Raw genomic sequence first — 18,847 nt, 5'->3', positions numbered from 1 at the left:
TTAGATCTACGCATATTTAAAATTATTAAAAACATGATGACTTAAATTAAATGGAACTTTTATCCTCACCCTGTAGTGATGCATGTTTCCAAGTTCAATCAGAAACGGTTTTCATGAGAAAAACAGTTGTGTAAGCATTGCCTCCTATAGATGTGGGGGAAATTCTCTGTCCCTCAGCTTCCTCAATGGAAAAATAGGGATAATCACAGAGCTTATCCTTTAGGCTTGCAGGGAATAAATGATTTATTTATGTTGACTACTTATGACAATGCCTGGCATACAGTAATACTTCATTATGTGAAGATGATGATGACTTGTAAAAGTTATTTATTCAAGACTAAGATATGAAATAATGTCAAAAGAGCCATGGCCTGGTTGCTCAGTTGGTTAGAGTATTGTCCCAATTAGCCAAGGTTTTGCCTGACCAGGCAGTGGTGCAGTGGATAGAGCATCAACCTGGGACGCTGAAGATCCAGGTCCGAAATTCCAAGGTCGCTGGCTTGAGTGCGGAATTATAGACAAGACCCTATGGTCTCTGGCTTGAAGCCCAAGGTCATTGGCTTGAGCAAGGGGTCACTGGCTCAGCTGGAGTCCTCAGTCAAGGCATGCATGAGAAAGCAATCAAACAACAACTAAAGTGACACAATTACAAATTGATGCTTCTCATCTCTCTCTCTCTCTGTTTCTCTCTTGCAAAAAAAAAAAAAAAAAGTACACCAAGGTTTTGATCTCTAGTCAGGGCACATACAAGAATCAATCAATGGGCCCTGGCTGGTTGGCTCAGTGGTAGAGCGTCGGCCTGGCGTGCAGAAGTCCCGGGTTCGATTCCCGGCCAGGGCACACAGGAGAAGCGCCCATCTGCTTCTCCACCCCTCCCCCTCTCCTTCCTCTCTGTCTCTCTCTTCCCCTCCCGCAGCCGAGGCTCCACTGGAGCAAGGATGGCCCGGGCACTGGGGATTGCTCCTCGGCCTCTGCCCCAGGCGCTAGAGTGGCTCTGGTCGCAACAGAGCGACGCCCTGGATGGGCAGAGCATCGCCCCCTAGTTGGCAGAGCGTCGCCCCCTGGTGGGCGTGCCGGGTGGATCCTGGTCGGGCGCTGTCTGACTGTCTCTCCCCGTTTCCGGCTTCAGAAAAATACAGAAAAAAAAAAAAAAAGAATCAATCAATGAATATATGAATAAGTGGAACAACAATAAATTGATATTTCTCTCTCTCTCAAATCAATCAATAAAAAATTTTTAAGAAATAATATCAAAGGAAAAAGAAAGTACTTTGCCACTCCAAAACTTCAACCACTGACATAGTCTATGTGTCAGTTATGAGGGCTGCTCAAAAATATTTTGGTTCATCTTCTTCCAGATGCATGTTAGGTTTGCACTTCCCCAACTGTTTCAAAATTAGGCATGACCAATATCACTTGTTACACTGCATCCCAATAAACTACACTAATTAGTATTACTATTATTTGCATTATTATCATTATTATTTTAGACACTTCATATGTGTGCTTATAAGATTTCCAAAAAAATTGATAAATTAGCATACATTTAAATGTATATTATGTTTGATTTTACAGAGATAATTACACTTTTAGCCTTAAAGTTTCTATATTTTTAACATAAAATTCTGTTACTTAGAAAACATCTGTGTGTGTGCATATATGTTTAGGAAAAATAAGATGTTTGAAACTGGAATGCTAATATTGTGTCTTTCATTGACTTAAAGCTTACCCTGAACTCACTGGTGTTTCTAAAGCCTTTTTACATTGGTTTGGGCAGAGAGCCCAGATACTACATTATTTTTTAAGTTCTAAGTGAGCCAAAAAGTCTACCCATCCACATATAATTACTTCAGTTATGCAACTATTATTATCATCATTGGCAACAGACAAATGAGACCCTTTCACTTGAATTAACCAAAATTTCATCCCTGCGCAAAGAATTTAATATATTCCAGCACTGCTTAATGATAGGGATATGCCCTAAGAAATGCATCCTTGTGTGATTTCATTGTCATGTGAACATCGCAGAGTACACTTACAGAAAACCAGATAGTATGTCTACCACACACCTAAGGCTATATGTGTGGCACATAGACTATTGCTCCTAGGCTATAAGCCTGGAGGGCACGTTACTGTATAGAAGCACCAGAGAAAATGATGCAATAAAGAGATGCAATAGACACAAGATGTATGAGGCTGTTCTGGCATAAATGGCATACTGCTTTCCAGAAGACATTTCTTTTATAAGTAGAGATAGCATACCCTAAAATAATAATAAAAAATATAGAATAGTAAATACATAAACTAGTAGCAGTCACTTATCATTATATAGCATTATGTGCCGCACACAAAGGTGAGTGTTAAGTTTTAGACTACAAACAGCACAGGTTTGCTTACGCCCGTGACACCACAAACATGTGAGTACTGAGTTGCCCTATGACACTACTGGACAATAGGAATTTTTCAGCTCCAATATAATCCGAGGGGACTACCATTTATATGCTGTAGCTTGTTGACCAGAGCATCATTAGGCAGCATATGACTTTATCATAAATGATTGCAAGTTTGCTTCTTTGTGTTTTTAAAGATCTTACTACCCCAAATAGAAGAGTGGAACCATTATCTGGAACTATTAAGAGACAATTCAAGCAAATATTGACAAGGGGAAAACAAAGCCCTCAGGTTCAAGGCTCTTGTTGTTTCTCTTTGAACATCCTTTACCTGCCCATGACCTCTGATGAGGTTTCATTTCCTTGAACTGCCTTTGCACAGGACTTGAGAAGATTCTTCTTGTTCCCCAGATGGGGCAGCAGTAAATCTCCTGACACGGTAGGATCTCACAGAAAGTGATTTCTGGTATTTGGAAGGAGGAGTGTGTGGTTGCCAGAGATGTATAAGGTGCTGCACAGCGTCGGGCAGAAGGGAAAGAAGCGACAAGTTAACCTGGCAGGCTAGGTCTTCTACTGACAATTCACATGAAACACACAGGCTGGGTCTGAGGATGAGCAATGGGAAGATCTTACCGGAGGAGGTGGAGGTTGTAGGAGGTAGGGCTGGCTCCTGAGAGCTTGTGATATTGCTGAAAAGGGATAATAAAATGACTCATGAAAGAGACCTGCAAGGATCCTATTCTCCAAAGGAAAGCAAGACTGGAACTCTCACCTCGGAGGGAGATTTGGGGCACGTCGGTCTTGATCTTTTAAGCTAAGTATGTATAGGGAGACTATCGTCAAGGCGCTGTTTAAAAAATAAGAAGAAAGTATTATGTGGCAGATTTGATTCCAAATATAACTCACACCACCAGCTGGCCAGAGATGTACTCTCACAGGCCCCACCAATGGGAGGGGCGGCCACGGTTGACAGATGCACCATGGAAACCAGCACAGTTCTGCTTCTCTGCTCCGGTGAGCAAAGCCCTCATCCTCCTGGAGCATGGAGGCTCCTGGGGTAGTCCATGCTGATGGGTTTTTCCACAGAGCAGCCCCTAGCCCTGGCAGGCTGTCTCAGCAGCACCTGTCACTAGTGGAAGATTACAAGAGGAAGCGTATACATGGCTAGAGGCAGCCCTCTGCTCCTTGCAGGAAAAAGTCAGAGCCAAGTTCACTGCCCACTGGTGGAGGGCGTCCACACTGGCGCTGGGGGATGTGAGGAGGCACAGGTTCAGTCAGTTGTGGATGCCAGACCCTTTGGACACTGCCGACATCTTCCAGCCGCCTGTCTTTTTAGAGCACAATAAATCAAACTGGACAGAGGAAAGAAAGAAATGCAATAAAGCATCCATTTCCACACACTAGGTGGCTTCAAAATAATAAACTTTATCTTTTCCCTTGATAACCAGAACTTATATAACCAAACGGAGGCTTTTCTGAAAGGCTCGGAGCTTTGGGAAGCTATTCGCAACAATGCTCAGGCATCCACACACAGTATTCTGCTCTATGGGGGAGTCTAGACCTCTCTCACAAGCCACACAAGAAAGTCTGCTTGGTGACTTTACTGTCCCACTGTGTGCTAGGCCTGGCACAGGGTGACCAAACCTGATTTCTTGCCAGTTTGACTTCACACCTGATTCTGTAGACTCAACTCCTCGTCATTTTGTTCCCCATCAAAGGTGGTGGATTTGCATCATTAAATATATACAAAGTTGTGTGCCCATGTTTGGAGTCCACTGTAAGGAAGGGTTCCCAGAGTGTTCTCAGCAGCAGCTGGTCACTGCCCGGCAGGCACAGCCCTGGCTGGGAGGTGTGGCACTGGGCCCAAGAGGCAGCTTCCGGTGGAACTTGGTGAGTCGTGCTGGCAACTGCTTGCTGCAGCCAAAGCTCCCTACACTGTCTTTCACAGCCCATTTCCTATCACCCTCTTACTAACCCCCCCCTTTTTTTTAGCAAGAGAGACGGAGAGACAGATAGGGACAAAAAGGCAGGAAGGGAGAACTATGAAAAGCATCAATTCTTCGTAGCAGCACCTTAGTTGTTCATTGATTGCGTTCTCATATGTGCCTTGACTGGGAGGCTACAGCAAAGCCAATGGCCCTGTACTCAAGCAAGCAACCTTGGGCTACAAGCCAGTGACATTTGGGATCAAGGCAGCGACCATCAGGTCATGTCTATAATCCCACGCTCAAGCCAGCGACACCGTGCTCAAAATGTTGAGCCACTGCTGAAGCCAGATGAGCCCATGTTCAAGCCCTCAACTTCAGGGATTCAAACCTGGGTCCTCTGCATCCCAATCTGAAGCTCCATCCGCTGCGCCACCGCCTGGTCAGGCTCCCTGTTACTAATCCTTCAATACTCTTTCTGAATTGTCTCTGGCATCTCAATGTACAATCCAGAGACCTTCTAGAATCATAGAATAACATGGCCATTTGCTCCTTTCCTTGGGCGCAAACTCTGGTTTTGACCTTTCTCAGGTAAACCACAGGTCAGAAACAGGACTATTGGCCTAATTCCTCCCATCTATGGTCTTAGTGGTCAACAATATTAGAATATGTAAAATCTAATAAGCACGTTTCCAAAGCAGCCTCTTTGCATCAGATATAGACTTCCTGGGTTTTCATGGGAATACATGACCAGAGAATGTGAGGTGTGTCTGCAGAGGTGGTAATCCCACTCTGATGAGCAGGAATCCCAGCCGAAGACAAACCCACGTAGGAGAATGAGAAAAGGGCATCAATTTCTCGTGTGGGAATTCTGTGTCAAACACTGGGGCAGGCCTCCCACCAGGGGCAGTAGTAAGTGAGAGGTTGAAATGGAAAGGGGAGACAGCAGACAGGGACCCACACTGTCTTCCAGAGCAGGAAGCACATTAGACGAAGGCAGTGGAAGCACCCTGGACCACCCCTTCCTTTCCCTCTGACACCCTGTCTTCCGTCAGACCAGCCCGGAAGCCAGCCCTTTCCCATACCGACAAAGCATTTTTTTAAGGGACAGATAAATACCCCTTTCACCATGAGAATGATCAGACTAAAAACAAGAAGCCCGGGAGGACACAGGCAAGATGACCAAAGCTCACAGGCTGAGGGGCCATCACAGAAGCAGCATGAGCCTAAGGACCAGAGGCCGGGAAAGACTCTTGCATCCCAGTACGGGGGGACCCCACGTCCCTGCGGAGGAGGGATGGCAGTTAAAAGGGACCCAATACTTCCATAGCAAATACTTTTGTCCTTACTGCGTTTGTTTGCTTTACTAGGAAATTTGGCTACAATTTCATTATATTGTATACCTTGGGGTAATCTCACAGTCCCTTTGGTGTCAAATCTCCACTGAAGAATCTAAAAGAATCCTAATAAATATAAATGTCTGAAGGAGAGTGGATTGAACCTGATTGCTTACTCACTCTTTTCTCCCACGCAGACCAAACAATTTGAGAAAGTTACTTGCAAGACTAAAACACACACACACACACACACACACACACACACCACAATAAACCGTTAAAAAATACCAGCATCCTTCATCATACATTTAAGTACAGAGAGCCTGTGCTTCTTGTCCTCCAAGCATAAGTTTATAAAGGGCTCCCTCACCTCCAAGCAGCATCAAAGGTCAATGCCCAGTTTAATGGGCTCCTTGTCTTCAAAGTAAAGAAAAGGTCAGGCCTCAGTTCATTCGTGAGAAAAGGATGGTGGGAAGAAAAGGAGCTTCACATAGAATAACATTGAAGTTCTTCTTACCAAAATGTCATCACAGCAATGAGAGTTATAACCAAGGTCTGGAAAACCCAGTTAGGACACCACTGTTTTTGTCCTGAAAAATAAACCTATAAAAAGATTCAGTAATGAGCAGTGAGAAATCGGCAGCCCTGAGCAGGAGAAGGACGGCTGAAGATTCACTCCAGGTGAGGATCTTCGCTGCTCCCTCCAACCTACCTCTCCCGCCTCCTCTCTGCTCCCTGAAAGCAAAGCTCTCCCACAACCCACCTCACTCCTATCCTCCCCCCCTTTTCTCGACACTCCAGGCTACGGTCATCTCTAGCTTCTCGGACATTGTCTATCCGAGGATGATCGTCTGTGCGATTCATTTAACATTTATCCTTGAAGTTTTATGAAAGAAGAAGATCCTCCACACAAGATACTGTCAGAACCCAAATCTCCACCTCTTTTAATAGGATACTTTTCAAAATCCCATGGGAAGAACTGCAGGCATTATGACAAACGGTGAAAAAGGTTTCTGTGGCCTGAAACAGCACTAAGTGTGCCCTAAATCTCGCACATCTGCATCTAATTCCACCACCTGTTTTTGAGGACAGTTCTGGACTTGTGTCTTATTCATCCATTCAACAAATATCCATAAAGCACTAATAAGAACAACACTACAGGAGATCTGAAAATAAGTAAATTATAGTCTCTGATACATATTGGCATATATATGGGGAATGGACTGAGACCTGCAGGACAGACATCTGTACAACTGCTGGGAAATCTGGCTGAATAGATAGGAGAGGCTTTTCTGCTCCCTTATATAAGATACTCCTTAAACATGAGTTTTCCTGCTAATGCAATGTGCTGTATCATGTTTCCTTCATCCTGGGGATACAGGGTAGAATTATGCTTTTGATCAAAAGGAAAATGAAGGATGGTGGTAGTCAAGAAATAGCTTAAAATTGGTCATTTGAATTTCTTAAATACTAATAGTGGTGACATATATAGCCCTTGTTATGTGCCATAAACTTTTCTGAGTGCTTCCCACATACTGTTCTTTTTAACCTTCACAATAATCCCCAACAACCCTATGAGGCAGGTACTGTTATCTGCATCTTGGTGATGAGGAAAATGAGGCCCAGGAAGGCTAGGTGCCTCACCTGAGATCCCAAGCCAGGAAGTCACAAAGCCAGGGTATGCACCAAAAAATTTGGCTCTAGAATCTGTGCTCTTAACCACAATGTTTTGCTGCCTCCCTTTTCTAATCTGTGAAAGAAGGAAGTATCTTACAACTTTAGACATTAATTGTTATTATTCAGAAGGTCCTCATGGCTTACCAAATGAACTTCTTAACTTGGTCATCCAGACCCTGAGCCTAACCTAAGTTTTCAGCCTTATATTCTACTCTCCTCCCTAACCAACTCCCACCTAATCCTCCAGTGAAGCCAATGCCAGCTCCTAGATCTTTGCTCATTCCATTCCATCTGAAACCTCTCCTCTAGCCCCTGGTAGTCTAGCCAGTGCTTACTGTTCCTTGAAGACCCAGCTCCCATAATATTCCTAAAGGACTCTGAGCTCCTGCAATATTGACCCACACCCAGGTTCAACTGTTTTTTGCCTTTTCTTCTGATCTTCTCTGGCTACCTTGAAATTCTTCAGTTCAAGAGGCCACATCTCACCTTTATCTGCCTTCCACGGGCCTAGGACATTGACTGCAAGAGGTCCCCAAGTTGAATATGTGCTCTTTAATGCCTATACTACTTCCTGACTCTGTGTCCACATCCCAACCCTCCACCCCACTCACACACCCAAGACCTGAGCCATTTAATGTTTTTAATTTAGATTCTGAGACTTCAAGGAATATTTTCAGAGCAAGCTCTCCACTCATGCATTCACTTGACAAGGATTTCTTCAGTACCTACTATGTGCCAGACCCTGGGACACAGCATGAAAAAGGCAGACACAGGGCCTGCTTGCATGGACCCTATATCTTAGTTAATATTCTGAACTAACTGTAAGCTGAAGAGATTCTTTGGGTGCAAGATGCGAACTATAGAGGTTGCACGTGACCAGACTGCACCTATTAGAGTTGCAGTAGATGTAGATACCATCCCCTCTGTCCCATTGCAAACTGGTTGGTACAAAGGGCACCTTCCCTACACAATATTTTTATGTTTGTGTCTACTGAGCAGCCTGCTATGTGCTGGGCACCGCACTAAGGGCTTTAGCTCGTTTAATCCTATCAACAATCTTGGTAAGGTGTCATACTATTATTATCTCTATTTCCCAATGCAATTAAGTACCTTGCCCAAGTATACTTCTACATACTATATATATTTATCCATGTATTTATGTTTATTGGTACAATAAGAAGCTTGTCAGCAACATAACATTATAGCAGTTTGTAGTAGAATATCAAACGTTTTTTAATCCTTTTAGAATACTTCAATGTAGTCTAACATGAGGAGTACAGTGAAAACTAAGGCGATGGCCCTAACATCAGGTCGTATCTCAGCAGGATAAGATCATGAGTATCTTCCTCTGGGAAGGACCACCTTTGGAGCAGTGCTGGATCAGAGGGAGCAAGCTGAGCTGCCCAGCTATCCATGAACTGCAGCTAGAAAGGGAATATTGCAGCATCGCCCTCACTGACACTTCTCTGCAACAGAGAGGGTGTCCTTTAAGTTAATAAATGATTAACCTTCATTTTCGACTGTAAATGCTATCCTACTGGATGAAAGTTCTCTGTTCATTAATAAAGCTATCACATTTTAACCTCCGCAAGCAAGTGAATACCTATTCTCCATTTGCATATATAGTACTAAATATCAAAGGGAAAAGAAGGATTTGAGGATTAACTGACATCCCTTTGGGATCTTCTGAAGTCAAAGATAATGAACTATGTGGAGCGAAAGCATCCGCACAGCTCTTACAGCCCAGGGCCATATGCATGTGGAGACTCGCGAGTTTCACCAGAAATAAAAACTGGCGGAATAATATTTCTGGAATGAACATGTTCTGCACTCATTTCTCTAAACCTCTCTTTGAAAAACCAGGTAGTATCTATTAAAGGGTTAGTATTTAAATACCTGAATGCATAAGGATGCAAACTAGGGAATTCATCAACAAATAAAGAAAGAAAAAAAATCTTGATCAATTTTTCTAAAGACCTTTTTTGTTTGTTTGTTTGTTTTTGTATAGAGACATTATCTGTTCATGATAAATATAAGTTTATTTACCTTGTTGGTTTTCTTGGGAATGGTCCTTCTTGGAGAAGTACTAACAGCTCTGCTAAATTTGCTTTAAAAAGAAAGAGAGAGAATTAATTACTATTCAAATGCTACTCCAGGAGTTATATGACAAAGGCTCAGGCTGTCACTAACACAGCAGGTATGACATTTTTATAATACAGTGGTAATTTAAAAGAGGGAAAGTCAAAGTAATTGAGAGTTCCTTCTGTGAAAAAGAACCTTAGTAAGCACAAATGAATGCATTAAACGTTACATTTCTCTTTTTCTTAAAATTATACCCCAGGATATGTGCATTTGCCTCCTTAAGTAATAAAAAATAAAAGTTTTTTTTCCCCTGAGGACTAAACATAGTTTTCTAAATTTAGAAATGGCCACCTCTCCTAGTTAAAGGAGAAGCTACCTTTTTACTAAAATGTAACACTTCCTGTAACAACTGCTCTCAAACAGATGCATGATGTTTTGTCTCCTTTTTAAAGCTACAACAGAAAAAGTAAGAAAATAATCCTATAAGGCAATTGTGTTTCAAAACATTCTAAAAGAAGAATAGGGACTTAATTATCAGAAATGAATGGTTTCTGCTTGATCTAATTATGGAAAGACTCCGCTCCTTTCTCCAGATTCCTGTGGCAATCCTGGATGTACCTGATGGAGCTTGTGCCACTGGCTGAGGACTTCCAACTACTGAGCCGCTTTAGCCGGGCCAGCTTCCGGTTCCATATCTCTAACTCCTCTATTCTCTCTTCAAGGTTGTTGGTTAGCTTGCAGAGCTGCTTTACTGCACCTACATTTTCCATAAAGATCTGGTCCTACAAATGAAAATAACATAGAGTGCATACATAATTTATAAAATCGAGGCCACTAGGAAACCATCCATTGTCCATTCAAAGACGGTACACACTATTGAAAATGGTTATACACAGTCTCATTCAAGATAAATCTGGAGATGTTCACAATTTAAAAGTGGTCTTGCTAAACTGCTGGCTGCATAGTAACAGTGCTTGTGTTCAATTTGTAATAAAAGGGAAATATGTCCTGGTAACCTGAGAGAGAGAGAGATAGAGAGAGAAGCTGAAGGACAGTCAAGTTTGGAATCTAAAGAGTTATTTTCAATGGCCATCATGCTCTATTTAAAACTCATAAAAGCAAAGAGCAGGCTTCTGAATGTTGATTTGTGCATGCATCATGAAATCCTCATAAGAAATGACTCCAGCTCTTCCTGGTAAAATCTGCGTCAAATTACTTAGGTGAAGGAAAGAGGAATAAAAACCTGGGTTTTTCTCTGAGTTCTGCCACTTGCTAGGTGTGAGACTCAGAAAAAAACACAACCACCTCTCTGAGCTTCAGTTTCTTCATCTGTAAAGCAGAGGAAAGTTCGTGAGGTGTTCATTACTCTTCCCTAATATCCGTTGAGCTATCATGTATATTTCAGCCTAACTCCCAAACATAATTTAAAACAACAGCAAAGTTAATATATACTTTCGGTTCAGAGAAAGTCACTGGCCCATCACAAAGAGCAAGAAAGGGGAAACCAACCAAATAAGAGTGTGCAAGCCTTCCCTTCCCCACCCACACACTTCAGTTGTCCTAGGATGTGTGTCTGTCTCTCAGCCACAACAAACACCCTGGGAAGCTCATCAACTCATACGTGATCCCATGACCCCTCCTCCTTCCCCACTCTGTTTACAAGTTCAGAATCCCCAGCACTCTTTGGAGCTCAGAGCAGCTGGTCCACTATTGTAAAGTAATGAGCTAGAGGTGGAACAAGAAAGACCAATTTGTGGTTGTGTTAGGTTAGGCAGCGAGTGAGACATGAGCCAGGACAAGCAAAGGAGGGGGAGGGATGAATTGCCCCATGCATTGCTGTTATGCAGGATCTCAGTAAATCTTTAAGCCAGAACAGACCTCACCACACCCAGACAGACGGTCTCCGGTTCCCTGATGTGGTATCAGCCGTATAGCAACACAATGAAGACAGATAAACGAGAAGAAGCTGGAAAGGGGGAAAAAATGGTAATGGGAAAATCCACTAAGTAAAACCCATAAATACCTAAATTCTGTAACTAATCGGGGCACTCCGATTCTGAGCTGCCCGCTCAGGCCTTCCTGAGTGTATTCCCACATGACCAACACACCCTTGCTTTGCTTGCTATACTTTCTCTCTTAATTGAATTCTTTCTCTCAAGTAAGACAAGAAATAGAGGTTTCGTCACTTCACCGATAACAGTTGGGGGACCAAACTAAAAAAGGTGTGTGTCTGTGAGATTTCCATCATGCAAAGCTAAGTTTTCAGGATTTCAAAAGCTGTAAAGCAACCCACTCAGAAGGAATTCAAAAGCTGAACGTGATGGATTTCAGGCTTAGTTCATGCAGTTTAAAGACACGTGCACTGCTATGGAACAGACTGGTAAAGGTAAGTATAAGGTCAACATCAGAATACTCTACAGCTGCAGTATGACAGCATGTAAATCACTTCACTCTAGTAGAAGGTTAAAGGATGAAGGCATTAAAAATAACTATTAAAAAAAAAAAAGCTGTGCAGTCAGAGGCCCTCTGGGATGATGTTTGTTCCGGGCAGGCCCAGCGCTGCAGGTTCTCTGCCCCCCCCCCCAAAAAAAAAACTACAAAAAAAATAATAACTACAGCTACAATATAATTTGTACAATATAATGGTACATGCAAAAGGGGTAAATTATATATAATATCCAAAATGTAAAATGTGAAAGGGGAGTAAATGAGTAGAGTTTTTGCATGCGATCGAAGTTAAGTTGCTAGCTGCCAAAAATAGGTTGTTATCCTATAAGGTATATTTCACGTGAGCTTGATGGTCACCACAAAGCAAAAAGTTACAGTAGATACAAAAAAGATAAAGAGAATCAAAGCATACCACTATAGAAAATCACCAATTCAAAAAAGAGGACAAAGAGAATAATGGAAATATAGAACAGCCGGAACACACTACGTTGGCATTAGTAAGTCCTTACTCATCACTAATCACCTTAAACAAAAATGCATTAAGTTTTCCTATCAAAAGGCACAAAGTATCTGGATGGATTTAAAAAAAACAAACCCGGAAAACAGAACCCAACTACATGCTGCCTACAGGAGACTCATGTCAGCTTTAAGGACAGACATAAATTCAAAGCGACGGGACAGAGTAAGATTCTCATGGAAACCAAAATTCATCAAGAGGATATGACAATTGTAAATATATATGCACCTAAACTCAGATTGAGATGAATAAATTCTAGAGGCCTAAAGACAGCATGGTGACTAAATTCAAAAGTGCTTTATTATGCACTTGATGATTGCTAAGAGAGTTAGTTGTAGGAGAGCAGGGTTTTGCCAGCCCAAAATGTCTTATTGGCATGAGGATTATTTTAGGCTGATTATTTTTAAGAAACATAAAATTTTTAAAAAGCTCAGGCATTAGTAAGTCCTGTGGGGCAGCTGTGTTAGGCTTGCTCACTGGTTTACTGGCTGCAAGCACTTTGCCTGATTAGTGCGTGAGCACGTGGCAGCACCATGTGTGTATGGCCTACATAAGGTTATGGGAGCTTGCTCTCAGGGGGATTGTAGATGGCGGGTTTCCTGCCCGTCACTATGAGGGGACATTCTTACTGTTTGTTGCCTGAGAGGCGGTTTCCCCTGCCTGTGTGCTCATCTGCCCTTGTGAGACTTGATTAAACAGAATGGCCCAACTTTTTCCGGCTCCGCAGTTTCTCTACCGTCTGCCCAAATCCAATGTGGACCTGCCTGGCCTCAGCCACCAGCATTACAACCCTCTTCCTTAACTGCCTAAAATAATTTAGATAGAGGGCCGGTTTTTAGAGGACCAGCTATCACCAGAGATTATTACTGGAAGATGGCCCAGATGTGGGCACCTGGGGGCGGGGTGGGGAGTGAGAGAAGAGGGAATGGTGGGGGGGGGGGGGACTCGGCAAGGCCTGCTTGCTCCAAGTCCTCTCTCTGCCTCATGATGTCTCCACTCGCACAGCAAACATTTGCTTATCAAACATTTGTTTTGTTTCATCTTCATGTAAGTTGCTTCCTCCCCTTTGAAGTTCCAGACTCCTCCCCCTTCTCCTCAGCTCTGGGTGGCAGACAGCCTCAGCACCTGGCTGTCCTCTGGGCCCTCAGATTCTAAAGAGCCCCCACATGTACAGAAAGAATTACTCTTGGGTTTTTCTCCTGTTATCTGTCCCATGTCAATTTAATTCTTAAATCAGATGTAAGAATCTACAGGGATAGAGGAGAAAATTTTCCTCCTCAACACTGCACACACAGAAAAGGTTAATTATGTGAGGCAGTGGATGTGTTTAACTAACCTTACTGGAGTAATCATTTTGCAATATATATGTGTATCAAGTAATCATGTCCTATACCTTAAACCAGTGTTTTTCAACCTCTGGTCCCAGACCATTCTGCCAGGAATTTCATGTTGGTCCACGAAAGAGTTAACCATCCTGATGCTGCATGAAGATTATAGACCCAATGATCTTCTTTGATTTGCTTACTCTCAGTGTGATTTCTGACTTGGAGGTCCCAGAAATAATTCTCTGATTTTCACTGGTCCCCAAGTGTAAAAAAGGTTGAAAACCAGTGCCTTAAACAGTATTATATGTCAACTATTTCTCAATTTAGTAGTGAGGAAGGATATTTTATTTAAATAAAATAATATTGGACATGAATTGATAACTATAGAATCTCAATGAAGTATACAATGTGTCCGTAAAGTCATGGTGCACATTTGACTGGTCACAGGAAAGCAACAAAAGACAATAGAAATGTGAAATCACCACATAAAAGGAAAACTCTCCCAGTTTCATACCTATTCAGTGCAGTTCGATGTGGGCTCACGCACAAATTTTTTAGGGCTCCTTAGGTAGCTATCCCGTATAGCCTCTACAGACTCGTCACTGACTGATGGCCTACCAGAACGGGGTTTCTCCACCAAACTGCCGGTTTCCTTCAACTGCTTATTCCATCAAGTAATGTTATTCCTATGTGGTGGCACTTTGTTATAAACGAAGTGATATTCACGTTGCACTTTGGTCACGGATTCTAATTTAGCGAGCCACAGAACACACTGAACTTTCCTCTGTACTGTCCACATCTCTACTGGCATGGCCATGGGCTGCTCGCTGTATACATGGTGGTCTGTCATCATCTGCGCATGCGCACATGCTGCCACATCATCCTACAGAAACTGGGAGGGTTTTTCTTTTATTTGGTGCAGATTTCACACTTCTATCGTCTTTTGTTGCTTTCCTGTGACCAGTCAAAAGTGCACCATGACTTTACGGACATACTGTATATATGAATTTCATCACTATTCTCTCTCTTTTGTATGCTTAAAATTTTTCATTAAAAGTGTTAAAAATAAATAAGTCACAAAACACAAACAAACCAAAAAAAATCTGAATGATTCTCTTCTGAAAGTTCTAACTTTGGTACAGATGTTCTTTTACTTTGAAATTTGTTTTCAGTGAATATAAGGCAGAACTCATGAAGATAATAATATTCTATGGTTCTAAATCATAGTAAATGTCATTTGACTATTGACTGTTTACAGTGTAGGAAGCTTCATACTGTAATTATTATAGCTGTATTATTTGGTCCAGCCAGCAGTCCACTTCAGGTTACAGCATCATCTCTAATTCCCTCCCCACCGGCTCCCCCACAGGCAGCCCACCAGGCTGTGATGTCAGTTCAACAGCCTAAATCTCCTGAAGCTACCCACTTCTCTGCGTCCTCCCTGGCACTCCCATACCTTCTATATATATTATATATTGGCAACTATTGGGTCCTAAAGAAAAAGTTTCCTTGCTACATTAATTTGTGATGTAGCCCCAGCCAAAGCAGATCATGAAGAATGATGCTGACACCTCCTCTACAGCACAGCACATGACATATTTCCCCACGTATAAGACACACTTTAATTTGGGGGCCTGAACTTTGAAAAAAAAAATGTATCACATAAAGTTATTGAACTCAAGTTTTATTCATCATAAAATTCATACAACTCCTCATCTGCGCAGAAGAGCGGGAAATGCTAGTAAAAAATCTACAACCGCTGTAGAAGATGCACCCACTTTTTAGACCCCAAATTTTTTGGAAAAAGATGCGTCTTATACATGGGGAATACGGTACTTTCTTCAGCCTCTCTCCTCCAGGGCGTTCAGTGTGCCTCACAAGAGAGGAGAAAGGGTGGCACTGTCCAGTCACTTGTCAGTAATGACAAAAGGCCAGCTCTGATTCCTTAGCTCAAATTTCCCAGCTCCATCCATCTTCCAGGCAGACCCAACAGCGCATAATTCATGCGCTCTCCTATGTAAGAAGAAATAAAGGTGAAGAAGAGGTTTACTAGTTCTATCCTAATTATAATTAAGGGCCCAACTTGACGGATCTGGTAGGAAATAATCAAAAAATAAATAATCAAAAAATAAAATAGGTCATGGGGATTGACTCTGACTTCTCTCCTCTATCATCATGGTAAAGCCCATGCTATGCGTTAAGTTCAAAAGTGAATCTAGAATTTTCTGGAAATGTCCTTTTCTGTGCAAGCAGATGGTTTTTATGAGTTCATTTTAACTACACATGTGCACCTAGATGCCTGAGGGACTTTTCCTAAATATACACCCCCAGGGCTTGTGGAGAAGCCTGTTTGTGTTCATTAAGGCTGAGAGGGACATTTGGAAAAGTTTCCCCATCTGATGTCTACCGTTGTTTACAAACTGTTTTGTAATTGAACCTAATTTAATTACTCAACTGTCTCATTATTATTGACCGTTTCAAATGGAACTCACGACCTCAGCAGAAATGTAACTTCACAGTTACGATGCAAAAATGATTAACCTAGCATGTCAGCAAAACTGCTCATGAGACTTGAAGGAGGTGGTGGGGGTACAGGGGTGGGATTGGCAACTGCTTCTAATCACACCGGAATCTTCTGCCCGCTGTTTAAGACTTGGTTTGGGGTGAGTGTACACACGAACAGCATGAGCGTATCTCCTCAAAGGACACGTAGGGCCGTTTGGCAGGGACATGTGCAGTGGGAACCACAAGGAGGCATCTGTGAAATCAGAGCTCTTACCCTGCCTAGCATGCGTCCCCTCGTTAAGCTTCATCTTTCCTCATAGCCCTCTTCACACTCTGTGCTCTACTCGTGCTGACCCATCCGGCCTTCACTGAGCATGTCCTGCTCTCACGAGTCTCTAGAACTAGCACAGGCTTTTCCCTTGACCAGAACCACCTGTCCGCACCTCCTTTCACCTTCCTTACACTTTGTGTCATATTTACCTATGTTAGAAACTCCTAGTGACTGGGCCCCCATCAAGTCCACAGCCAATTCTGCAGCACAGAGAAATGACTCGGCACATGGCTGATGACTAAGTGAATGAAGATAGCCATGGCCAGGGAGCTCAGTTGGTTAGTGTGTTGTCCCGATCTGCCGAGCTGGCAGTTCGATCCCTGGTGAAGGTACACACACGAATAGACCAATGGATGCATAAATAAGTGGAACAACAGGTCAATGTTTCTCTCTCTCTCGCCATACCTCTCTTTCTAAACTCAGTCCATCTATAAAGGAATAATATAGTCTTACAGTGGCAGTTCATACTATGAGGCATTCAGAGGCATTGTTCTCTAGTGAGATTGCAGAGATTGGCAGAATTTACAGTTTATTTATTTATTTATTTATTTATTATTTATTTTGTATTTTTCTGAAGCTGGAAACGGGGAGAGACAGTCAGACAGACTCCCGCATGCGCCCGACCGGGATCCACCCAGCTCGCCCACCAGGGGCGACGCTCTGCCCACCAGGGGGCGATGCTCTGCCCCTCTGGGGTGTCGCTCTGTTGCAACCAGAGCCACTCTAGTGCCTGGGGCAGAGGCCAAGGAGCCATCCCCAGCGCCCGGGCCATCTTTGCTCCAATGGAGCCTCAGCTGCGGGAGGGGAAGAGAGAGACAGAGAGGAAGGAGAGGGGGAGGGGTGGAGAAGCAGATGGGCGCTTCTCCTGTGTGCCCTCACCGGGAATCGAACCCGGGACTTCTGCACGCCAGGCCGACGTTCTACCACCGAGCCAACCGGCCAGGGCTACAGTTTATTTTTTATCTGAGGTTTCTCTCAGATAAAAAAACCCAAAAACATAAAAAACAAAACAAGTCCAATCTCCATGTTAGGAAATGCCCAGAGAAATACAGGTGAATTAAGAAAAGAGACACTAGTGTTTAATGTTCTCAGTGCAATGGGAGAGTTTCCACTCTGGTTGGGTCCTTTCGCCTTTGGGAGGAGACTGGCTCAGGAAAGGAACGAATGTCCTCTCAGTCCCACTCATACCCTAGGAAACCCTGTGACTCTACAGAATGCAATCTGCAAGCTCTTGGGTCCCTTGCAGTTCTGACAATAAACGAGACCACAACAGTAGGGAGAACCAAGGAGTGGAGTTGATTTCTCCTCTCTTTGGGAACTACAACTTGCCCTCTATCAACAACACCGAGTAAGGGTCACTAAGGCTGGTGGCGAAGAACACTGGGAGAAGTTGAAATAGGCTCTTATTTCTTTCCTAATGAGAGTCACAGATTGGAAATTTCCCCTCGTGTCATCTAATGTTGCATGGGCTGACATTTTATAATCAGATCATGGGAATAAGACAGCCTGTAATTGAGCATAATGAACATGATTGCCAAAGGGAGAAAAACTGTCTTCAGCCAGTGGGCGTGTCTGGCTTTGGATAAACTCAGCTTTAGATCTTTGTCCAGAAGTTTATTTTATGGGTAGTTCTCCAGACTCTGACATGGCTTAAAAAAAAAATAGAATCCTCAAACCAGAAAAGCAAGCTGCTGAGATGAAATGAAAGCTCAGCCTCTGGCTGAGTCTAACAGCTCCCTGGAGGAGAGGTTTGCTGCCCCTGCATATTTCTCTTGCAAAGAGGACACCTCTTGGGCTCATTTTCCTGGATGTTGTGTTTGGACCTCTCTGCCTTATATGGGAAGAGCACAACTTTATAAAACAGTTCAAAATTACATGTTATTGTTGCCTCTCATTTGCTTTAGAATCCTTGCTTAACACCAGTTATCTCTGTTTAAGTAGAATCATCTATGGAAGGGCTAGAGTCCTTTAATTGAGACAGGCTTCCACCTGAACCTGTTATAGTTTGTTGCAATGTTTTGAGTTTTATTATTATTATTATTCATTTTAGAGAAAGGAGAGAGAGAGAAGGGGGGAGGAACAGGAAGCATCAACTCCCACATGTGCCTTGACAAGGCAAGCCCGTTGTTTCGAACCCGCGACCTCAGCATTCCAAATCGACGCTATATCCCACTGCGCCACCACAGGTCAGGCAAATGCAGTGTTGTTTTGATTTCTTATCTTCTTTGGGTGAGGGATGAGCTTCTTTTCAGGGCAGTGACTGTGCCAGCTAACTACCTGGCACCTAAGGAACAGAATCTATAGTTCTTT

General features: G+C 43.0%; 1 protein-coding gene across 1 annotated transcript in view; it reads right to left on the bottom strand.

Moving 5' to 3' along the window:
- The window catches only part of MYRFL (myelin regulatory factor like), a 133,307-nt gene that overhangs the window by 13,577 nt on the left and 100,883 nt on the right, over positions 1 to 18,847 (bottom strand). Inside the window, exons 14-19 of the mRNA XM_066257651.1 lie at positions 10,030 to 10,193; positions 9,376 to 9,436; positions 6,170 to 6,255; positions 3,163 to 3,237; positions 3,024 to 3,079; positions 2,722 to 2,901 (exon numbers count right to left, since the gene is read on the bottom strand). Of these exons, the coding sequence (XP_066113748.1) occupies positions 2,722 to 2,901; positions 3,024 to 3,079; positions 3,163 to 3,237; positions 6,170 to 6,255; positions 9,376 to 9,436; positions 10,030 to 10,193 (622 nt within the window). The remainder of the gene's footprint in view (positions 1 to 2,721; positions 2,902 to 3,023; positions 3,080 to 3,162; positions 3,238 to 6,169; positions 6,256 to 9,375; positions 9,437 to 10,029; positions 10,194 to 18,847) is intronic.

The sequence above is a fragment of the Saccopteryx bilineata genome, chromosome 2, assembly GCF_036850765.1.
Source record: "Saccopteryx bilineata isolate mSacBil1 chromosome 2, mSacBil1_pri_phased_curated, whole genome shotgun sequence".
In the NCBI taxonomy this organism is placed as follows: Eukaryota; Metazoa; Chordata; class Mammalia; order Chiroptera; family Emballonuridae; genus Saccopteryx; species Saccopteryx bilineata.
Note: the sequence above shows the minus strand (reverse complement) of the source record. Positions and strands in the feature narration are given on the sequence as shown.